The following is a 24937-nucleotide window of genomic DNA, read 5'->3' as shown; positions in this document are numbered from 1 at the left end:
TTCTGAACAGCTGCCTGTTTTGAAGGTGAAAAATGTGATTGCTGAAGCTTTATTAAAGTAAGAGCTTACGATTATTAGCATTTGTTAGAAACTGCAGTTCTCATTTACTTGATTGCTATGTCTCCTGTACAAATAATTTTAAATGAAGAAGTCTTCTCCTTGGATGATGAGTCTTCTTTGCCTAAAAATTCCATAGCCCAGTCCCCTCTGCAAAAACGAAGTTCCTTTTCGACAGTGAGTTAATTTTATTTGCAGATTTGCTGTAGGAAAATGACTTTTTTTTTGCTCTTTAGAAAATGGTCACTGGCTACATCTCAGAAAACCCAAGCTATAAAGAGATGCAGCCGCACAGTCTACACAAGTTTTGAAGTGCAGCAGTTTTACAAACAGACCCTTCCCCTACAGAGTGACTGAGGCACCAGAGCCAGCCACTCATTAATCCTAAATGTTTTATTAATGTGCTCTTACACCTCTAGCACCAGTGTGGGCACCACTGTGCTGTGGAAGCCACCAGACCCTCACAGAGCCAGGTCTGGTCCCTGGCCTTACCCCTTTCTGCCACAACTCTGGGGTCAAGGCACACATAGGATGCTTTCCCAAGCACCTTGACTATTTTTATGCCTAAGATGCAAGAGTAGTGAAATGTATTTAATGCTTAACTACCTAAATCCCAGATGAAAGCAAGATTTAAAAGCTTTGGCAGATTTTATCCCACATTTTGCTGATAACTGGAGCAAGTCTAGACAAGTTCAAAAAGTGCCACACTGCTAATTCATTATGGCATCTTTTAACTACCCTGTTGGCTGATGAATCTCTCCACACCAGGAAACTGTGAAATGGCAAAACACTTAAACATAAGAGGGTCAAAGGCCAAGGAAATAAGTTGGTGAGGGCCAACAAAAAATCATAGCATAAAAATCTGAGGAGCGTATTTGTTATATTAAAAATATCTCCAGGCTTTAGAAGCAGAAATCAAAAATTTCCTTGCTCTGAGCACATTTCAGAAGTCCTCCTTAAATCCCACAAGTGGCAAGGAGGAGTGGCAGAGATGCTGTAATGACTCTCTTACTGAATCTAATCAAACAGGGTGGGAAGGGGTAGAGCTGCTCCCTCACAGGCACATGCTGATGTCAAAGGAAATTACACGCACTCGCCGCAGGCAGGAGCTGGCTCCTGTTACTACGTCAGATGTAGCACTGAAAGAAGCTCCAAGAAAAGAGAAACTCTCACACTGAGAGACACCATTTAGCAGGCACAGGGCCCAGCCCTCAGAGAGGGGCTCACTGCTATGGCTGAGACAAGGAGGGCGTCTCACCCCGGGAGCATCTCACTGTTCTGCATCCTCCTGCCAGAGCTCTGCACAGCACCTCACAAAGGGAGTGAATCACAGGCTGAAGAGAAAAGGAAGATTTAAGGCCAGATTTAAAGAAGGAAGTGACTCAGCTGCTGGGAGGGTTGGGAGGGGAAGCTTTAGACAGACAGGGCAGAAAGAGCAATTTCTGCTCTGCTGGGAAGGGCTGTGCTGAAGCGCCATGCCCAACTGAGTCAGGCAGGGAGGAGTGCGTCCGGGGGGATGCTGATTACCAGCAGGGCAGCTCCCAGTTGGATCTGGCAGATGCTAGAAGTCAGAAAATACAACAGAAGATGGGGAAAATTCCATGGTTGGAGCAAAGGGAAGCTTCTGGAGAGGAGAAAAAGTGCCCACTTTTATCTGCAATGAATAAAAGCAAAGTGCACTGAGGAAGAAAGCTCCTGGCAGCCCCAATCTGCCAGGGTGCACAGGTCCTGAGGTTGTCACTGAGGTTTTCCTGTGAGTTCTGTGAACTCACCAGTCTCAGCCACAGCTGTGCCTACGGAGTACTTCCTTAAAAAAAAAACCACATGCATCAATGAAGACAATGAATCTGCTCCTTCCAGGGTGTCTGTGAGAACGTGTTGATGGAAAATCTGGGTATTGGCTTTGCAGTGCCTTGTTAGGAGCTGGAGGCTCAGCTCACCAGACCAAACCACAGCACCACGGACCAGGACATCCAGCTGCACCAAATCCATGGAAGGACAGGCCAAACTCAGCCACCCAAGTGGGAGAAGAGTATCCCTATTAGTAAGTCAAATCCACATATAGGGGTTGCAGACAATCCCATGGGAGCCTTCCTACACAGGCGAGGGGCTGCCAGCTCCCTGGGTCATCAACTCTGTAAGTATGCAGATACAAACCCATTAAAAAAACACTTTGCCCACAAGCCTGTGAAAAAAATGGTGTAAACTATGCTCTAATTAGCTCAAAACATGATACATTCACATGAGAGATGCTTTAAAACCCCAAGACATGGAACAGAGATGCAACAATGAGAAAAAGAGACCTTAGGATGGACACTTCAAAGAAAGAGGGCCATCAGACAGACAGTGGCTTCAGACCTCCAATGCAGAACACTGACCTCATTTGGCAGAGAGGAGGCTGGAGACTTTTGGTTTCTATTGATAACATTAAATACTTCCATCTCATGCCATCCAAATGCCAAAAAATGTGCTCAGCAAGAAAGCTGAAGCATGCTCTTATTTAGAGCCATTGCTAACAAACAGAAGCAAGGGAGGGGATTGGTAAACTATTACCGCACACCAAGTTTGCTTCCCACATCCCCAGAACATAGCCAAGCTCACAGGGCTGTGGCCCTGGATCAGCTCCCCACAGTGCCTCTGCTGACTTTTACCAATAAACCAGGCAGAAACAGGAGAGAGAAAAGGGATACTTTATTTGCAACTGGATGGCTGGGGGAAAATTGGCTTTTTTAAGCCAAATCCTGCTCTTGGAGGACTTGAGCTGCCTGTGAAGTGGCTGGCTACAACTGCAGAAGTCCATGACCTGGGGTTCAAGCATTGCTTGGGAAGACAGGAGAACACGTTCAGCCTATTCAACCTTCACCATCACAATATGTCTGGCACTCAGGTACCCACACTGAGGTGCTCAGAAGCTCCCATTTAAGCTTACCAAGATGGGTAATTCTTCCCTGTTTATCCTTTCATCCTATCAACCCAACTGTGAAAGCCCAGCTGCAAGAGCTCACTGCAGCAGTTGTGGGCGGCAAGATTAACACTGGAGGAGCAAACCAAAGTTTGTTTTCTTGCTACAGTTTGATGTTGGTAAACATTGTGCCAGGATGTGTGAGGCTGGCACCTGGAGTGAGGCCAGCCGCCCTTTAGACACGGGTGTTCATTTGCACTCCAAGGGAGCCGACGCACATCTTCTGTGGGAGGGGGAAGAATGCTTGGCACAGGATATAATAAAAATATTTACCTAGCCATGGGGTAGTTTACAGATAGGGAAGAGGGAACAGGGAACAACAGTGAGCCTTCTGAGGGAGATGGTGCTTCCAGCAGAGAGCTGGTTGGTGAGCAAGCAACTTTACTTTGCAGATACAAGCAGTCCCCTAACTTAAAAGCATTCTTCAACAGAGATCTAAAGGAATTCCCCAGTCCTGCTGAATGCACTTGAACTGTGAGGGGAATTTATTAATTCTTTTGAAGCAAAGCTGGAGGCTTTCAAGTTATTGGACCAGAGATGCCTTGTTGATTGATCTGAGGTGAAGACTTGGGTGGGAAGTGCAGGGGTATTTTGTTCTGAATGTCCATGTGACAAAGGTCTTTTGTGGGATTCAGGCAAGTCTCCTCCAGGCTTCAGCACATACCCTGAGAGAGCTTCCTCCACTCCAGTTTATACAGATCAGTGCAGCATAACCATTCTGGGATGTGTTCCTACAAGGTACTGGACACAACTGGGAAAGGCATAGTCAATATTCTCCAGTGCCTGTGCAAGACACGTGTCTATAGCCCAAACTCTGCAGGGTAAAATGTGTGTTGCAGACTGCTCAAACCCCACAGCTTAGTTCTTACCAGCCTACAGCCACCCTACCACCTCCACATGGCTGCCCTCTACAAGGCTAACCTCTTAGCAAGGTAACAAGTCAGGCTTCTTTTCTTTACCTCTGAAATGCCAAACAGTATTTTGGGGTTTTCTTCTACTGATGCTACACTCACCAGCTCAGCTCCATTAAAGCTGTTTTAACTTCAGTCTGCCAGGCCCTCAAATTTCTCTACCACAAAGCCCAAAAACCGAAAGTTCACCACATGAAGGCAGAAAAAGTAACACTTACTCTTCCAGGCTTGGTGTTTGCCTGTTAATACACATCTCCCCAGCAAGCTGAGAAACCAAACCACACTGCTCAGAGAACAGGGGCACTTGCAAATGTATCTTCTCTCTCTGGTCCTAAGGATGCTCAGGGTACCCATTTCTCTGCTAAATGCAGAGTGGCAGAAGTGCTGTTTCCACTCACCCATCTCACATGCAGTCCCCAGCAGCTGTTCCAGCAGTGGTAGTCTCAGGATACCCTGAGCCCACTGAGGACTCCATGCTGGGATATCCTTGAATTAGTCCTCTATTCATGCTCCCCTTTCCCAGAAAAAGATGATAAAGAACGAAGTAACAGAGAGGGCTTTTTGCTGTCCCCCATCCCTGAACACTCAAACTCTGAGAACTTCTTTTCCATCTCAGAACCATCTCCTCCCTTGCACAGGTGCTCCCATTACTGTCCTCTTGCATAATTCATTTTCACCAAATGCCTCAAGACTAAATAAATGCCACTTCAGATGGTCACTCCTAGATGGTTAAGCAACATACACATAATATTAGTCAAACAGTTGGAAAGGGAGGGAAACCCCAGAGGTTGGAGTTACAGTTAGAGTCAATGAACTGCACAACAAAATGGGTTTTGTTAGTGCTGGGCTCAAACCTCTCCACTGCAAGCACAAACGGAAAAGAATTAATCCCAGGTAAGGCACAAATGGACCCTTCCGTTGCCTCTGGGCAAGCTGCCAAGCCTCCTATTCAAAAGGCTCTTTATATCCCAGCTGTGCATTGTATGTAAAAAGCTCAGATCCACGGGCACAGTCTAAGCCCTGGGTGAGAGCCCAGAAAAGGGCAGGTGTCACATCCACAGCATTTATTTATTGTAAATGAAGAAACGGCTCCTGCCTCTGGCCAGGGAACATTTTAGAAGGTAGCAGAGGGTAGGAACAAAATCAAACCAGTGTTAGTAAGTACCAAGCTGAATATGTGTTATGAAACCACAGGATGGGGTTAACAGTGTGTTATTAACATGCCACTCGGTACCTGGCGCTCGCATCTCACACGCAGAATGCAGGATGTGCACGTGTGGATAACCTGGCTCCGGCTCGCTCGGAACTGTTCAGACACAGAAGTGCTACAAGTGACAATGGGCAATGCTACAGAGCACTGCAGCTGCTTGAGAACAGTGAAACCTGACTAACAAAATCACAGCAAGTCCCAGCCAAAAGATGGATCACCACGTGCTGGCTGGGCACTGGATGACACAGAAGGGCATTAGCCACTCCATGGAATCCATAAGCAGGCCCTTTAGCAGCCTGGGATGTCTTCAGGGTTATTTTTAGCACAGGTTTTGGTGAGCCTGTCTCCTCTGTGGAAACTCCACATTTTTCTTCAGCTGAAGTATTTCAGTTGTCAGCCAAAATATTCCATTTTCAGACATTAGTATTTTCAAGAAAGGTAAAATATTATCTGGGAAACAAATATCCTAGTGAAATTTTTCATTACAATAAAAGCTCAGTTTTCTGTTGAAAAGCAGTCCAACAAGACAGAGAGGAGTCTTTCCTGATGGTCTCCAGGTAAGAGAAACTTGCACAGCACTCTCCCAGGGGAAGACTTTCCCTTGGGACACTATTAGGACAGAGTGCCTGGCCCAGTGCTAGAAGGGTTGACCATTCCTTTTTACCCTTAGCCCTTCCAGCAGAACAGGGCAGACTGGCTTCATGCAACAAAACACAGCTACACTCAAGCTTATCTGAAACATTAATTTCAGCCCACCATAAAGCAATGGAAAAAAAGTGGAATTTTCTTGTTCCTTTGTCTTCTGGTGCCACTTTCTAGGACACATGCAGACCCTGGGGAAACACTGATTTTTGCTGACCACCATGTTTGGATTTAATAGAACAGACACATGAGCTGAGCCTGTTGACATTCTTCAAGGAACTTTTCTCAACATTTGTTTTAGAATAATCAAATCCAGAAAAAAATGCAGCAACAGAGAAACAGAATGCTCATCTTGAGCTTCAGCTTCTGAAAGTTTTCTTGGAACACAACAGGCAGATGCTTCAGTCTTTCCTGCTGCCTTCTGCTTGACGGAGACATGAAAATTTTTCAATAGTCTGTGCATCTGTGACAGAGGCTGTCTCTGAAAATATGTATTTTTAAAAACACCCCAAAACCTTCCTCTTAAGAGATTTTGGTTTCCAAATGGAGAAGTTACTGCTGAAAGAGTACTTTAGCTTTGAAACCATACAGGCTAGATTTCTCAAGATACCCACACGCTTGAATCCTTCTGGAATTTTAAAACTGGTTATTGTTCTGAATTGCTATTTGTTCTCAATAACTGTCAACACCAGACTGATGGCTGTTATTTAAACAGCTCAGCCTTCCAAAAGAGCATGTGCACTCCTGCACATTTCTTCAGCTGCCTGTAGGTGCATTTTTAAAGGTTTGAAAGCTGCAGGAATTTTAAATCCTGAGAAAACATCTTTGTAAAGTAGTTTCCTGCATCTTTCAACAAGCCTGGCCACCCAACACCTCACTAATGGGCTAAATATTAAAATAAACTAAATAAAATAAACATGTCACTGACAGAAATGGATTGGCAGGATGGAGAAAGAGCTGCAGAATGCAATGAAGGTATGGCAGTGAAGTATTGCTCCTATGACTTCTCAAGCGGATTTAGTCTTAGACAATACACTAGCAGGAACACTTATAATCCTAAGCCAAGTTTTCCTGGTGTGAAGCACCCCCAGGAGCTTCAGACAACGCTTCAGCACATATGCTCAATGCACGTGTGGACTCACACATGCACTTCAGAAGTGCATGGCCACACAGGATCCAAAGAAATGGCTAAGAGCTCGTTTTCTTACCTGTCCTACGGGGGAAAGGGAGAAAGCTGTAAGACAGATTGTTTGGAATTAAAAGATTGTGTATTTTCTCCAAAAAATAGGCCAAGGACAAGGTGATGTAAACTGCTGCAGGCAGAAAAAGCAGTGGATGAAACTGGCTCATGACCTCATACAACTGGCAACAGTGCTGGATCATCTACATGGATGGAGCTGGGTGATTTAATGACAACTCAGTCTTATGCAGAGCCCTGGAATGCAAACCTAAACCCAGCATCCTCCAAAGGTCAGACATGTTTAACTTCCAAGGTGGTGGGTTTGAGTCTCTCTTTTCAAGTTGTGAAAATGTCAAGATCAAACTAAACAGCTCCAGGATTTTCACAGACAGAGGACACAGAAGCATCTCTGCAATTTCAGCGTTATTATCCTTAAGAGAATCTCCGCAAAACAGAAGAGCTGACCTGCGAGCCTCACCCTCAGGCACTACAAGCCCATGGATCTGGATGCAGCCCCCACATAGCTCCTTTAAAAGCCTCTATTTGGGGGGCACTCCTCAGGCATATCTGCTACTCAGACATGGGGCAGGTGAGCTCAGAGTCAAGCTCAGGCACTGCAAACATCAACCTCAGCTGGGGGGAAAGGAAAACTTTCAGTCAGGAGTTTAGGGGAGTTTTCCCAGACCATGAAGAGGACAACACAGATGCCAACAGGCAGGAATTCAGTTGTATCTTCTGGTCATTCTTCCATAACAATATCTCCAGCATCATTTTAATTTTGAGGGACTTGACTCTGCTCTTCACAGCAGCTAAAGTTTAGCTCAGGGCTACTCACTCCCTCTCTGGCTTCTGTCTCGCACATCCCTGTCAAAACCACTTTGATCAGGTTATGTTTGTGTGCTTGTCTTCCAAAGATATTAAATCCATCCCTAAATGGCAGTGCCTTTGTTACCCACACAGCATCTCAAAACCATCATATGTCATCAACAGTTTTTAGTTGGTGGAGTTTTTCCAGTTTGAGTTTTGTTTGCTTTTAGGAGAGGAGCCTTAAACCAAGCTCTCCATGTCTTTACCACAGATGTTGCTTTTTGCAGAGTGACTTGACCCTGGGTCTTTAATTTGGTAATGACCCAAACTCACTGCAGGGCAGCAGGAGCCACAGAGGGAGCAACTGCAGATCGATTCTCTGTCCTCACAGCTCTGCCTCAGCAGCATGGAAACACTGCTACTTCCCCGCTCCCCATGCAATTCTCAATGATGCAGCTGATAGAAGACATTTAAAGGGATTGAAAGGAAATGAAAGAGCGGCATCCCACTGGAAGCCACCAGGAGCTGGGTATCAAACCTTCATCTGTGCTTTTGGAAGACTTCCTCCAGGGCTTCAGTGCAGCAGTGAACAACCCATGTGCAACCTATACACTGTTCTCCCCCACTGACTTCACAGCTTGAAGAAAGGCAATAAAATCCAGAGACTTCAGCTCACCCAGTTTTGCCTGACTCACCAATTTTTCTTGCTGTTCTGTGTTATAGCATCAGGACTTTGTAAAAATTTATTTTTATATTTCTACTGTCAGCATCCCAGCACATAGATGGGAATGGAGTGTCACACTGCCACCCTACAGGTCCCCAGCATCAGTGCTGACAGAGCTCCCACATAAACCCTCACATCGGTATCCTCTAGAAACAGGCATTTTATAAAACATCTGTAAGACAAAAGGGATTCCTCGTATCTGACACTGTTCTTGTAGGTATTGGTTACATTTTCTTTAATAATTTCATATCTATAGCATTTGCTCTTTTTTTGCATGGCCTGGGAACCTGCAAGAACATTCCATATGACAGTGCAAAGTAGAAGGTGGGGGCAGAAAGTTTGCTTCCCACCCTGAGACCTGCCCTTATGTTTCCATGTGATTTCTGGGGAGCTCCTCTGGCCAAGTTACTCCAAACTATGAATTGCTGTCTGGCTTATCCAGGTTATCACAGCCTCTGAGACTGGGACTGTCACTCTATGAGACACTGCAAATCTGCCTGTTTAATTACCTCAGTTTCCCTGTTGGTGAAGGGAAGATAAGATCTTCTTTCATGTCTCAACTCATTAATATTAGTAAATTGTTCTGAGATTATGGGATAGCTGGAACTATTTATAGGAATGCAAAATGCCATTTCTACTAGGTACAAGTTGCCATGCAATTAAAATATACCGAGCATCACAATATGTAGCAAATGGGACATCTTGTTTTACATCAGCAAAGAACTGCTAAGTGGCTCTCTGCTTCCTAGTTGCTTATTTTATACTTTTTGCCCTGAAAAACTCATTAAGGAAATGTACTGGGCCAGACTCTGATGTTTAGCAAGAGTCATAATCTCTCTCGAAGTTTCCAGCCCACAGGGAAAAGGATGTCCGTGTGGGCAAATCAAGCTCCTCTCCCCACAGCTCTACAAAATGCAGAGCTTTACAGTTTGCTGTCAACAGAGAGGGATGTGAGCCACAGTTATGGCCCTTCTGCACCTCTTAAAAGGAGATTTCTATTCTGTAGGTATGCACAAAAATCTCTGCTCTCAGCCCTTCCAGAGAAGAGTAACAGAGGATCCCTTAAATCTCAGCTCTCCTCAGCTGCCTTCTATGGAGTGACCAGGGAGAACTTTTATTGGCTCATTCTCCTACAAATGAATTTATGAAGATGCCTTCCAAAGGGCTGCATCGTCTTTTTCCTCATTTCAGTCTGGGAGAGCTTTTTAAGAGACCATTTGGACAAGACCACCACAATAATTCATAACATTTGCAGGCAATTTGTAAACCCTTACTGTGTCCCAGAATGATTAATTATTTTTTCTAAGACTATGAAACACTGTGTGTGTGTGTGTTTTTGAATATGCATGAAGACAGGCAGCTCCCCCAGGCCCAGGGGCAGGCATAAAGATCAGCACAGATTTCTTCTTCACTGTGTAGGGTTTTGGTGATACTTCAGTTATTTTGCCCCTCCATATTTTAGGTTTCTAAGTGAACCCAAAGCAGAATATCGCATTCTTATTTTTTCCCAAGTCTTCTAGAATAAACTGTGGAAGATATAGATGTACCAAAGATATAATCCTATGCAAATTATTTATTCTAATGATGATTACTGGCCTTGGCTTCAGCCACCCAGGAGAAAAGCAACTAAAGTCACCGCTCATCCTAGATTACAAGGCCTAAACCTATTCTCTGTTAAGTTTTCAATATGATTAGTTTCGTATCAACTTTCAAACCAAACAGCACTTTGCTGGTAGTTTCTGGATGAACATACATTAATCCAAGTGAGTACAGAACAAGGAATCTACAACTCCTAGAATTTGGAACAATTTCCTAAAACCTATCTTAAACTATTCTCCGTAAATACTCATCCAATACAAACTAATTGCAAAGGTAAGGCTCATGGGAGCAAAAGTCAGAACAATGCTGGAACAAATATGCAGGATTTGCTCAGGACTCTAGTCCAAGCCTGCTTTTGCAGCAAGATACAAGAAATAAATCAATGTAGGCCATCATTAGCTATACCAAGTCTGGAATATTTAGTATTGAGTACTAACACTAGAACTTCTCTCCTATTAACTATTGTAAGAATTATTTGCTGTTACACATAGAGTTGGGTGATAAAAGTTACTTACTGTCAGTTTAACAATTAGAACAACATGTATTGCGGAGCATGAGGAAAAATAACACAAATCAAATAATTTTGATGCTTTTCATCACTACAATGATTTTTTTGGTAACAGTAGACAGTGATTGGGCATTCCTTGGGAGTGACTGACTTCCAGGGGGACCAGTAGAGAAGACTATTGGTTACAAGAAGTTTTAAACTCTTCACTAGGTAAGACATTTCCCTCTCTTTGCCAGGCCCATGATCATCCCTTTTGCCACTACACTTGCATACTCAATGGTACCTCCTTGGAAAGATTTTGTTAATCTGATTTGCTTGGCTAAAACAAAAGTCAGCTGGAAGAATAAATCTAGGGAGCCTGCAAGTACAAACATGCACACAGAAAATTTGAAAAAATTATCCTTTTTTTTTGCTTGTAGAAACTAGTCTCCTCACAAGCTTAAGAGTCCAAATCCCACATAAAGGGAAGAGAAAGTCATGGCAGGCTAAAGAAATCAAAAGTAAACATGAATATTAGCTTTGTTGTATGGTTCTGTAAAACAAGCTGGGTGAAATTACTCTTTGGGTTGGTTTGGTTATCAACATCTCTTGCCACACTGCCATGACCCTTTTGACTTTAATTTCATCACTATGTACCAGCTTTTGTTGTCTCTCCAGCTTACTGTTAGCACCTGTTATTAGGCTGATCTAGTGGGAGCAGTGATTAGTCTGTGTGTTTATAAGCCGTGCTTCCACACTGAAAAAACCCAAGATACTTAATACAGATAATAATAATAATCCTTTGCAGTCTAAACAACCTTTGGGAGAGCTGTTCAAAAATAATATTGCAAGCTTTCATGTCATAAAAGATGTGAATAAGGCTGATTTCCTTCAAAACACACAGTTTCATCCTACCTTGCTGGCCTTCAGTATCTCAAACATCAGAGGCAAGCCTTGTGTGATGAGCTCTTCAGTGTACTCCTCTTCCTGAATGGACTTGAACTCCTTCAGCAAGCACTGGATGAGGGGCCGCCGGTGCTGCTGGAAGGACGTGCGCAGAGACTCCAGCCACGTGTGCAGCGTCCACGGAACACCTGCAGACAGAGGACACGGCTCATTCCCAGCTCCAGGCAACGACGTGCCCTTCTGTTCTTTTACCTTTACTGATATTAAGATTTTAAGCGAAAGCTGCCAAATCATTCAACAAATCAAATTCCCATTTATCCCTAATTGAGAAGGCTGATGGTTATCAGTACATCCCAGAGCTAATGCACAGAGGCTTTCCTCCAAATGCTAAGAGAAGACTGTGGTCTCTCTGCTCATCTAGCCTTCAGCTTCTCTGCTGAGACTACCAATTTGTGGTAATTGCTGTGGTGTTCTGCGTTGCAAAAGCCTTTTGGAAACTAGATTTACACTAGCTCATTTGTCTGAATGTAGCCCTGGAGAGCCATTAAATGGTGAAAAAACTGATTTTGGTCACTACCTACCTGGATTCAAATTGGTGGTCTTCAGATTAAAACTTGCTTTAAGTGATACCCCATGTCCTCTCCTGATCATTAGTATTTTCCCTAAAGAGCTCTGAGCGAGTTAAACAGATCAGCCCTTTCAAACAGCTTGTCATGGCAGAACCACTCTCCAGGAAGTTAAAGGGAACTGCTCCCATGCACTGAGCAAGAAAGCACATGGAGCTAATGTACCTCTGCAGGCATGAGGCTGGATGTGACCTACTTTCTCCTCTTACAGAACTGAGTGGAAGGAAATAGAAGCCTGGTGTTTGGCAAGTGAAGTTTTTTCCTTCCATATCAGAAAATGTTCAATGCCAGCAGAGCACCCCTGCCACTCTCCTCTCACTCATCTCCAGATCTTTGCCTGCACAGCCCACTGCACACTCTGACCCATATCCCATGGCCCCAGGGCTGGAGCACTGCCCCAGGCAGAGGCACACCAGGCACTTGGGTCTCTCTTTCTCTGTGAACAGATGAATGGGGATGGTAAACACAGAGTCCAGATCGATTTCCATCTGCGTCACACAACCACCCTACCCAAAGGCAGAAGCACCCTCACAGAGAGCTGGTATGATGTTCAAGTCTCTCACTGGCAGAGCTGGCATACCAAGGAGTCGGCTCCCTGCTCCTGCCTTCAGAGTCTTGGAAAATAAAACTGTTTTAATGGTGGACTGCTTTAAAGCAGAGTGCAAAAGGGAAGCAGCTGGAGGTGGCCCATGACAGCTGAACACTGCCCCAGAGCCTTACCTACACTCTGCCATGCAGCAGTGCACCTGGCTCCTGGTGGAAACCACTATGCCCTGCAGAAAAAGACACTGGCCCCTGAACAGGGTGTGCTGTGGAGCTAGAATGGGCTTGGAATGTGTCAGATCTCCCATCACCTTCTATTCCAAAAGAGCTGAGGAAGATGTGACCGTGGTTGGTTTAATCAAGAGCCTGTCGAGAGGGACATGTTTTTCACAGTGGTCCTTCCCTGTCCGAAGCAGAGGAAGGAGCCCAGGACTGACCTATGCTCCGGATGTCGATGGTGACGTCCACGTAGCCGTGCTCGGCGCTGTGGTACATGGCCTCCTTCAGCGCCTTCAGCTTGGCCTTGCTGTTGCGGCTGGCGCAGAGCGGAGCTGCCGCCGAGTCGGGCAAGTCCGTGCCCTCGGCCAGGATCTCCTCCAGGGACAGGATATCGCTCTTCTCCTTCTCCGGCTGAGCAAGCAGCTTGCGGAAAACATTCCTGTCAATCACAGCGTGACAGAGCGAGAGAGGAGGCAGGAGAGGAGAGGAAAGGAGAGCAGTCAGTGGCCAGGCTTTCACTGGGCTTACTTGCTGTGGTGCATCAGGTTAGGACACCTACCCAAGAAATTAGTCCAGCTAATGGCAGAACCAGCTGAGAGCAGCCCTAAGGCAAGCACAGCTCCTGCTAGCCCACCTGCACTGCCTGGGACACGTCTGGCAAGTCACTGCTGTCGTGACACGAACCGCGCAGATGCCGCGTGAGTGGCGGCATCTCGTGGGAACAAAGACTCGTGAGCTAAACGTGACTCAAGACTTCTTCAGCAGCCAGGGAAGGCCAAGGTGCCTCTGGACAAGCTCTTGGGACTCCCACCATGGCAGCCACCTGAGAAGGGAGCTGCCTGGAGCTACTGAAAGCACCACCACTCAAATCACACTCAAAGCAGTTTGGGAAAGCTAGAGCAGCTAGACATTCAACAAGGCCAGTCAGGGCAGGTTCAAGCACAGCCGGGACTGCTCTACAAAGCCACTGATCCAGCTGGGGCATCAAATAACAAAGCCCAAACTCAGGCACTTTGTGCCCTCAGGTTCACACTAGCATAACCTCATCAGCCTCAGTAGTTTCCCTTAGTTTTGCAGCTGTGAGAACAGGAACCAGGCTGACTCCCAGCCCATCCTCCTTGTATGCCAGTGTGCCCCCTGCTCCTGCTTACACTGCAGCATGGTGTGTCCCAAACAAATTTAGGGCAGAGAGGGAAGGAAGAAGGTGTGGGTTTGTGTTACACAGGTAGGAACACAAGAGTTACAGGCTGTGACGTGGACAGCCAGCAGTCAAGCCACAGAGCACCCCAGGTTCTCCTCAGGCCTGTGGCTCCCATTCACACTGGGTGACTTCAACACCCAAAGTGTCCTGTCTGTGCCAGGGATCCCTCGCAGGCTCCAGATGGACAGAGCTGTTGAACCCGCCCTGACGTGCCTGGCAGCTCATCTCTAAGCAAACACACGGTATGTACTGTCTCTAACCTGTATCTATGTTCCTCTGGATGGCTACAATCAGAAAAGTAGGAGTGTGAAGATCATGATACTAATTCATTACACTGCAGTCAACTCCTGAGTGTTGCAAGGTCATGCATGCCAGGTGCTCATCTCAGTAATTCTTTTTTTTTTAAATTTGCAGCATACAAACAACATTAAGACACACAGAACTTTACAGTAAACATAGATGCAGAAAATATATTCAACAAAATTAAGGCTGCAGCCGTAGAGACACAATTCACTCAAACCCGAGAAAAATATGAAGAAACTCACAAGGAATGTTTTTAACATTCCTTTCTGCTGTCACATCAGCTGCCATTTAACAACCACTGCATTGAACACACCACAAGAAGTTCCCTTCCTATTTTTTTTTTTTTAAATCAAAAATCAAAACACAGCTTGTACCACCAACTGGTTTAATTCACATGCTAGCAGAAAGCCTTACGTCTCTGCTCAGTAGGTGGCATGTTCAATTGTTCATGCAGAAATTTCACCCATCTGCTCGAACTGGATACCCAGGCAAAAAAGTAGCACTTAAAGGATGCCACTAGACTTCCTCCCACTCTACCTGTGTCCATGTGCAGCAGCCTGACTGAAAGAGTTCATGTCACCTTGTGGAGTCATGGAAATGCCATTCCTGTACATTGTTCCTATCATGGGGTCAGCTCCTCGCTCCAACAACAAACTGACCAGTTCAAAATTTCCTGCAAGGCAAGAGATGCATTTTTACTCTCTTTAAAATCCAGTATTTGCTCAACTAAATCACAGATCCCAGCTGAGGAATTGTTACAATGGGAGGAGAAAGAAAGTCCTTACCAGCAGCTGCTGCCAGCTGTAAAGGAGTTTCAGAGTAATTTTCCTCTCCATGCTCTAAGGAACCTTCTACCTTTGCTCCAGCATCCAGCAATAGCTAGAAAGAAAATTCACCATTTAGAGCAACTCGGGTATCACAGTCTTCAGAGTTCATGAGCAGTGACAAATGAGAATCTAATGCTTCTTGTTATCTGCAAACCAGATACAGTGGAGATATGTGACATGCAAATTCTGCCCACTGTTTCACAGAGGCAAATTCATTCCTTTTTTCGCTCATTTTACGCTGCCAAACTCCAGAAGCACCAGCATCCAACTTCAGAGCCAAAAAAGTGTAAACCGGTGTTTTGAATGGGAAATGGGGTAAGGTCAGTGTTAGGAAGTAATGCACTGGAGATGAAAGAAAGTTAACCCGACAAGCATCCTTCCTTCAGGTTCTTCTAGAAGCCCAGCATCATCCAAAAATGGATCAGATTTCAAGTGTCTTCATCTTTTATATGAAGACATGGCCAAAAGAAAGGCAATTCTTAAGAACCAATTGCAGCAATGAGTCCAAAAGCTGTGGCCTCCATCAGGGACACTTTCACATAAGTAGCAGCAATGCTGAAAACAAAAGTGGCCAAGAAGAGCAGTATGGAGCCTGTGCTCCAGCCCCTCTTGGCCATTTCTGTCTTAAGGCTTTCAAAGTTTTGGTGCTTGAGTGTGTCACAGAAACAGATGTTTTGAAGAATAAACTTTCTCAACTTTTGAGATGCCAAAGCACAGAACCAGCACATCCCACGTGACACCTGGATGGGGTAAGGAGAGTGAGGGATCCTCCTCCTCTGGAGCAGCTTGAGGGCTGCTGTCCACCCCTCTCCCACCAAGGCAGCGGTTTTGTGTTTGCTAGAATATTACAGTGCAAGAAAGTGCAATGAATGAATAAACAAACATATAAAACAAGTGGTCAGGAAGGAGCACAAGGAGTTGTCAGACTTTCTTTGGTGCAACTTTGCTTTAAAATTGTAAAATTGTCCTGTTTAAGCCTCATATTGGTTAAGGTTTGAACACCATATTCACTTTTTAAGTCTATCATGTATCAGTACACTCTTGAAGAAGCAGAAATAACCAATATGAGTATGACAAGAGGATGCTGGTTTGAGATGGATGTAATTAGAACTGAGGAGGAGAAAAAAAAGAATGAGATGCAGGTAGGGAAATACAATAATACCTGAACTACAGGAATATGTCCATGCAACACAGCAAATGTCAGAGCTGTCCAATGGCGGGTCTCAGGGTGGACGGATGGGTATTTATGAGCAGTACTGACAACCTATAAACAAATTAAAGTTATTTTTTTTAAAGAGCTATATGTAACAAAATTCAACCTGCCTGAAAGCCAGGCATGTGAGGGAGTAAGTGAAACAGAAAACCTGGGAAAGGTGCTTTATAAAATTATTTGCTTCGTTTTTTCCTGCAAATTTTTTCTCAATATTAAAACTGCTCATGCTGATTTGACAGCTTGTTTTGAGTTCTTACCAAATGAAGTCTTTTATCAACTACTGTAGCTCCATCTAAACCACTGGCCACCAGATTCTTTTGCACAAGGGCAAAACATCCACAGCTGGTTACAACAGCACACACTGGGGAAAGTAAGGATGGATCAGGACACTTACAGCTAAGGACCACTCCCACTGACTTCACCAGGCCATATACCAACAGCCCTGGGTCTTGGGATTGCTCCAGGCCCAGCCAAATTTCTTTGCATTTAAATCAGTACTTTTTGTCACTGCTGTCATTAAAGACACATCACAAGCCCTACCCTGGAGTTTGCAGGCATTCTTCCAGACTCCTCCTCTCTCACCAGAGGAGAAAAAAAAAAGTTGGAAAAGTGATGGGGCAGAGTGTCACTTCAGAAATGTTTAAGAAAATCTCTTTTTTACTGCCTTTTCCTGTCTGAGTTGAGCTAAAAGTGTTGGGGGGCAATAGTTGAAAGATGCAAACTATATCCTTAGAAAACAAAATGCTATTCTTCAGGTTGCTCCTTCAATCTTCTATGCCTTATTGCCTGGTGCCTCTAATGTAGACATTGGGGAAGATTAATAACCATTCTTTGCTTTGGTTTCCCTGTCTTAAAGATGGGGGTATTAATATTGATGAGGTTCACAAAGCTGGTAGAATCTAATGAACATTTTCAATCCAAGGCTGCACACTCAGATGGAGTGTGACACTACAATTCAAAATCTTGTTATTGATCTTCAGAGAAGGACTAAAATCAGAGTAAAAGATGCACCATCTCTGTGTCTCACCAGCCAGCTCTGCTTTCACTACCTTGTCTGAAGTACTTTAATCCATACAGGGGAGCAGGGCCAGTCATTAAATATCCAGTTCCAGCAGCAGCTCACATTTCCAAGCGCCACATGCAGCGTTTTGCTAGATGCAGGCCCTCAGTCCCAAGGACAGGGATGAGGGCAAAGTCTGAACAACCTGTGCAGATCCCACAGCTTGCCAGATCTGCACCAGCACCTGGCTGTTACCACCCAGATTTGCCAAAGAGAGAGCTCAAAGGGCACCACAAGGAGTGTGCTGGCCTCTGAACAAGGACAGAGGGCTCCTTAGGGGCTGAGCTGGGTCAGAAGGAAGAGGATTGAGCAGCTCAAGCCTTGGGGTTTGGGATGTGGAGCAAGAGCAGCAGAGGGGAAGGATGGGCAGGCTCAGTGAATGCATACAGCTCCTTCTCAAGCATGTTTCCCACCACTGTTCGGGGCAGTCCATGGAAAGCAGCAAAGAAAATGAAGTCATTTAAACTCCTTTGCTCCTTTTTGTTTTGTTGGGTTTTTTGGGGGGTTTTGTTTGTTGTTTTTTTTTCTTCCCCAAGTCAGAGGTCTCTCCAGCATAGTGTTTGCAAAAAGACCTGCGCCTGGATAAGCTTTTAAGGATAAGACTGGCTGAGCAGCTACAGGTCCCACTGAGTACGGAGCAAACTGCAGATTCTCAGCACATCTGGGAATTAGTCCAGTTTCACTAAGGGTGGGCAATCAAAAAGGGAGGTGCCCAGCATTTGAGGCTACTTTTGGAAACATATTTGCAAAGTGAAAGGGAGAAAATTACACAGCACCTGACAGAGTATTTATTTTTGTTCATGGTTGATTTGCCTTTTTTTTGCCATAATTGCCCAATTTGCACAGTTGGTTGTAGTGTGCACAAATCATCGTATAATTGCACGCCATAATTATTCACAGTTCTTGTCCAAAAGTGTTTTCATTTGATTTTAGAGCAAACACTCTACAGCAGTGAACTGGGGAGGTTCACATTCCTCACTGGAGCTGCTCTCTCATATGTCAGCAGTTTCAGGAAGACAAAACTGTTTAAATTTGCATTTGATTCAAGCCTGGAAGATTACTGGAGCAATCAGGAGGACTGCTCCTAGTGAAAATTTGTCCTAGGAACCAAATAATGCCACCTCACATCTGAGCCACAAGGCAGGGTTAAGGAAAAGATCAGTCTCCCTGCCCATCCAGTCTTTGGTCTGACTAAGGGTTCAATTGTTCAGTTCCTGCCAGCTTTGAGGGTGGTGTGCTTGACTTGTGGGGAACTGAAATCACCAGCTGATTCCATGACATGGTAGTAACACTGTCCTACTGGTGACACCCATTTCTACTTTTTAAATTGGACTTTCTAAAAGTGCAAAACGTCTGTCTGAAGCAGTGATTCCAATTTATCAGCTCACTCAAGTCCAAACAAAACAGATGGAACACAGATAAGTGAAGCAGACAGCTTAATTTACTCATGACCTCAACAAATTGAAACTGGAATCATTAACAAATAACTCTTCATGAATTTTCAACTGGCTCTTCAAAAATGTACATACCTGCATTGCACTGAGTTGGACAACAATCTGTTTGGTGGACAGATTGTCTGAGTTTGTGATATACATTCATCAATGAGACATATTCTGGAAGCTTCAAGCTCCTCATCCAACAGTTTTTAGCCCAAGGCACTTTGTAAAACAAAACAGTGGAACCTATATGGCTCTTGTGTGCTGGGGATGCTTACTTGGATCATCCATATGCATAGAAATGCTGAGCTTTGGCAAGTTACCAGATGGGTGCTTCTTTTACCTTCTTCATTTCAAGTCAGCTGAGATTCAGTGAGTCCTTCTAGTAGCATTAGAGCTGTGCTCAGGGCTAGTGCCAATTAATGCCTGTATTCATTTGCAGTGTGCAGACACAACTAAATCACTGTTACCTGTGGGTTAAGTCCAACAACTGGATCCCTTCTGTGCAGTGAATCCCAGTGTTAACCTAATGCCATTTGATTTCACTGCGCATTTCAAGTAGTCCCAATCCCGGATAAAACAGATTTGTTTTCTTCTTGATTCTTGAGATTTTCACTCTGCTACAGTTTCAGGGGGTAGTTTAAGATGTAAACAAACAACAGAAAAAAAGATACAACCAATAAAAAATCCTCACCTCAGCATTCAGATCTGCTCCAGCATCTAGCAGCATCTGCACCATAGCCTCATCACCCCTGACACAAGCATACATCAGTGGAGTCATGCCCTAGTCATTTTTTGGAGTTAAAAAACAAAGGAATTGACAAATTTAACACAGAACTGTCTTTGATTTTTAAAAGCAATTACTTAAATATATATCATCAAGACTAACAGCATCTATTACCTCTGTTACCAAGCCATTACGTCTGTTACAAACATGCCCCTCAGAGTAGCAAAGGTCAAACATTTTTGTAAAAATCTCCATTTTAATTGTCACTTGTGCTTACTGCTTGTATTTTTGATGGTGTCTTCAGCATGGTGAGTGAAACTAGGCTTGCCAGCCTCACCTCCATCGTATACTAAACTGAGCACTTTTGTCTTTGGGGCCCCAGCAGAGACACGTTTTCACCAAAGCAACCATTATTCACTGGTATTTTAGAAACACAAGAATTCTATTCAGTTTTCTATGATCAGAGTGTCTTAAAATCTAACTTTTCAATTACTGAAAGAGCCTTTAAAACATCTCAAGCTCCTTTTAAGATCACTCAGATTTGAGCACAGCTTTTTCAAATGGATACTGTAAGGGGCTGGAAATGTCAAGGCTTTGTATAGCACTCCCTGGCAAACATGGACTTAATTTTAAATGAAATGCCAGACAGCTTTGTTGCAAGTTGCTGGCTCTAGGAAAACATGGCCCTGCTTGGAGAAAAAGTAGATTAAGTAACCCTTCACTACAGAATCACCACAATGCAATTTGTATTAATCTGAAATACCTGCTATGCCTGATCACCATTTCCCTTAAGGGAAGTACTGCTGTGGCTGTGGTAATGAGTCCAGATGAAACCATGAACAAAATTATTAAACCTACTGCAAATTACAAGAGCAAAAGCTGCTTATAAAACACAGTGAGGGGTGTTGACCAACAGCCACCAGTTGCTTTGCAGTAAATCTCCTGAAGCAAGCAGCTACCTCTGATGCATGTTTATAGTCTTCCTCAAAGTCCCCCAGTAAATCTGCTGTCAGACCACAGTCCATTTGCTCTTTAACCCAAATGCTGCTGTGAAGGGAAACTGGATGTACCTATCCTGGCCAGACACAGAGCTGTGACACTGCTCCTCCTAGCAAGAGCCCAGCACCACTGTTTTTGCTGAACTACCCCAGTTTTCTTGTTTGTATGAAGGGCTAAAGGTAGTGAGTCCTTATGTATGGAAAGACTGCTCCTGTAGAGACAATATAAATTAATGTTTATCTCTGCAAGGTCTTTAGATCCTCCCTGAAAGACACTGAGTATTTCACAGGATCCAATCTGCAGTGTACTCATGGAATAAGCACTTGGGGCCTCATGCCATCATTGAGAAAAAATAAGTTCACCCTAGGCAAGGAGAGTTCTTGGGTGACTTGAAGCTATTTGCAAAGAGAATTTGAAAGGACTTCAGCCACAGCCAGTGGCAAAACATTTCCTCTGGCAGTCAGTAAACACTATGGGAACTAACGGGACCACACAAATTACAAAATAATTGTGCTTGGGCCTTGAAACATAAGGATGGGGTAGCAGCTTAAAATTAAATACATGTTCCTTCAGCTGGTTTTTCAGTTTCTGTAAGTGGCATCACTGGATAATTAAGTCAAGTGTTCATTGAGCACAAGGGGTCTAATCAGATCTGTAGAAAAGAATCTGAAAACCCAGTGCTGGGGCTCCCCCTGCAAGGCATGGCACATGGGCAGCCACAGTGAGGAGTCCTCTGGCAACATCCAGAGCAAAAGCTCAGCCTGGGAAGCACACAGTATGTCCTGACCCTGCTGCAGCTGAACGAGGACTTAACACTGACCAAAGGGGGCCCAGAATGTCATACTGCAGTGTCAGGGTTTTAAAGAGTTAATGAGGATTTTAGCCTCCCCTTCACTGCTGTCCCTGTTGATTTTGCCTCTGCCAGTCCCCCCAGGCTTGCCCTGCAGCTCAGCCTTGTGCTGCAGCACCACTCATCCCCTCTCTGCACGAGGCAGGAATGGATTTTTAATGAGCCCATCCATCGTTAGTGTTCGAAGCACACACAGGAACACAGTAACAGTGTGTACAACCAACACAAAGGGCATTTGGCTTTTGGCAAAATATGAAATTACTGTCTTTCTTTCAGCTTTGTATGACTTAGGGCTCTGTCCTGCAAGATGTGGGATACTTCAAGATGTGGGACATTTGACCCAGCAAAGCATTTAAGCACAGGCTTAACTTTCACTCAAAAAGGATGTAAAAACATAACATAACATGTGTTCAGAGTTAAGCATATGATTAGGCACTTTGATGAATCAAGCCAGAGTGTTTCCAGTTTTCAGCCTGGAGGACAGAGGGAATATGCTGTGAGAAATTTCCAGATTGAGACTAACTTAAAAGAACAATAATCTTAGAAAGTATGAACCTTGGAATGAGCAGTCTGATACTGTTTTGTGGGGGTTTTGTTTGTTTGTTTGTTTTCTTTTCCTGGAAGTATTGCCCTCTCCTAAAGCTTTTCTCAGATGAATCCAGAATACTGACTCAGACTGAAGCTACTGAACAGCAACATAAGTCAAATTCCTGGAACAGCTTTCATCTCAGAAGACCTAAACCCATGAACAGTCCAGCTCTTGTCCCACATGACCACCTGAGAGGTGGCAGCCACCTGGCTCCTGTCAAAAATGATGCCATAGCTCTGGGAACATGCAGCAACAAACTTTCATCAGGAGCACCAGAAGGGTCAGGGCACTCTGTTTCAAAAGGAAAGGTTAGTATTCATTGCCATCATTTCCCTCTGGGAAGGGGGAACCACCTCGGTGAGCATCACAGTCCACCAGACAGCTGCCAGTAGGTAGCTGCAGAGGGCAGCTTTATCCCCGGGCACAACCGCCAGCCTCAACAGGTGCAACTCCAAGGAAATTTAGGCTCTTCAACTGGTGGATGTTGGCCACAATGACCAGTGTGGGGGTAACTGCAGAGATACTTTCACGTCTGCGAGGTCCATTCAAACTGGACTGAAATCCATGAGAGAGCACCTGGATTAACCATTTACTGACAGGCTGGGTGGTGCACATGAAGTGGTGACAGATCCCAGAGCTGTGTGCAGTGCAAGGCTGCTCACCTCACAAAGCCTTGTTTCACAGAACTGTGCACAGCACTGCAGCAGTTTTAAGTATTTAGCTCAACACTAAGCTCTCTTGGGATCTTCCTCTGCCTTCACTCGACTCAGTTCACTGTTAAAAAGATTTCACGGTATGCAGTTGCCCTCATGCTGAGTTACCTCAGTACTGGCAAACCAACACGACTCAAAATGACCTCCCTTAACGTGGACGTTCACCTGGCAGTGCTTTAACTCAACGAAGGGGATGCATTAAGGTCCTGTCTATGTAGAACTGAAAGCTGGGGCTCATTTCCTGTGACAAGCAGACAAAGCTCCCCCATTCCACAGCTGCACCTGTAAATGTCTATCCCATTACCTGCTCGCTCATGCTGTTGATCCCATCCGGCCCCAGCAAGGATATGGCTTGCTTAACCAGATCCGTGCGGCCGCAGTTGAGCATCCGGAAACCCAGGTCTTGCTTGAACTTGGCCTCAGTGGCAACTGCATCCAGCTTCCGAGAGGCACAGAAACAGTCGTCGATCCTGCAGGGTGAGAAGGCAGCTCCCTCAGAGGGCAACCAGAGAACAGACCTCTCCAGGAAAATAATACTGTGCCCTGCTTTTGAAGAATTTAGGTCATGCACGCATCCATTCTCCTTTGACCTGCATGTGCAAGGGAAACGCTGAATGGGAAATGATAATGCAAGCTAATGGGAGATTGCCCTTGGTCTATCTTTCATGGGACAAATTATAAATTTCAATAGAAATTGGGGGGAGGGGGTAAAAGCACAGCTTTCACTTGATTTTGTTTCCCTGTTTAAGCAACGCACAATACATTCTTACCACAACTTTTGTCTCTGCATGGCAAGGTTATCCAGTTCCTCCGATCTCTGAAAACTTTCAATGACTTTAGTAAGCTTTGAAACTTACATCAAATGGACATATAATCGTTGACAAGGCACCAAAGAGAAAAAAAATGTCACGCCAAACACCTTCAAGGATCTTACCAGTATAGTCTCATTAACAGGGAAGCTTTTTTGGAGCACAAAGTACAAGTCACAGAATCACAGGCTGGCTGAGGTTGAGTGGAACCTCTGGAGGGCACCTGGTCTAAGCAGGGCCACATGTATATAAGACCACTATGCAACTGAGGAGCAGGCAATCTTGTCAGGTAGTCACAGCAAAACACCACAAATCCTTTCTGGCTGTGTCTAACAGATGAGATGTCATTCTTGTAAGGTCTTATTCAAAAGATCGTCAAACTGTGAACTGATATTCAGTTTATATGAATGAAGGACTAGGAGTTACTTAGCCAAGATGTGAATCTACAGCTCCAGAGAGAGCCAGACAATTCAAATATAATGCTTATCCAAGCTGGTTTCATCTTGCTAAAAGACAGACTTGCTTTTCTTTCATGCTGAGGGAGTGTCTCGGCAGAGGGTGAAGTCCAAATCCCCACCACTTTTGGTGTGAACTTGGATAAAAGAACTGTTTGGAAAAACACCGCTTCAAATCTGCAAAAATGCTAGGTCAGAAAATGAGGGGCTACTTATGAAGGAAAAACAAAATAGAGATGAAAAGTAAAAAAGTCAAGCATACATCAAATATTTGTTTTCCTATTTCATATGTAAAAAACCCCAGCAAATCAAAAGGAAAATAGAAACAGCACATCACTATCATTTAAATTTCTTCTTCAAAGTGCTTTATCAGACCTTTATAAAATATATAACACTGCTTAATATTTAACAGCATTGTGCAAAAATACATTTATATAGAAGCAGTGGCATGTAGCAATAGCTGCTGCTCTTCCTCTTTCAACAGAGGAAGGAAAGTGAAATGCAAAATACAAAGTGTTTTGATCAAAGCTTCTTACAGGTTTGAAACCGGCATCTGATCTCAGACTTGCTCTCTGCTGTGCTGGGCCACAACCAGTCTGGATGACACCAGTTGTTTTGTTATGTTCATTCTACTGCTCGGTTTGGGTTTTGACTTATAAAAAAAGTTCATGTCCTAAGAATGCAAAAAAAGGTATGTTTGGAGTATCACCACTCAGGGATGACATTCTATCACCACAGGATGCTGCAAGATTAATGCAAAACACTCAGTCACAATAAACACACCTCAACAGCAATAACAGATTCTGCACCAGCAACATGCCCACAGCAGAGAGGAAGAAAGCAACACACAGCAAGGCTGGGTTTTTGCAGTAGTTTCTCACT

At 44.4% G+C, this 24937-nt stretch overlaps 1 protein-coding gene across 1 annotated transcript in view; it reads right to left on the bottom strand.

Moving 5' to 3' along the window:
* Positions 1 to 24937, bottom strand: part of ABTB3 (ankyrin repeat and BTB domain containing 3) — a 161592-nt gene that overhangs the window by 10903 nt on the left and 125752 nt on the right. Inside the window, exons 5-11 of the mRNA XM_031507969.2 lie at positions 23096 to 23261; positions 19608 to 19697; positions 16367 to 16468; positions 15163 to 15256; positions 14915 to 15050; positions 13092 to 13312; positions 11495 to 11673 (exon numbers count right to left, since the gene is read on the bottom strand). Coding sequence (XP_031363829.1) covers positions 11495 to 11673; positions 13092 to 13312; positions 14915 to 15050; positions 15163 to 15256; positions 16367 to 16468; positions 19608 to 19697; positions 23096 to 23261 — 988 coding nt within the window. The remainder of the gene's footprint in view (positions 1 to 11494; positions 11674 to 13091; positions 13313 to 14914; positions 15051 to 15162; positions 15257 to 16366; positions 16469 to 19607; positions 19698 to 23095; positions 23262 to 24937) is intronic.

The sequence above is a fragment of the Lonchura striata genome, chromosome 5 (genome assembly GCF_046129695.1).
Source record: "Lonchura striata isolate bLonStr1 chromosome 5, bLonStr1.mat, whole genome shotgun sequence".
Classification (NCBI taxonomy): Eukaryota; Metazoa; Chordata; class Aves; order Passeriformes; family Estrildidae; genus Lonchura; species Lonchura striata.
Note: the sequence above shows the minus strand (reverse complement) of the source record. Positions and strands in the feature narration are given on the sequence as shown.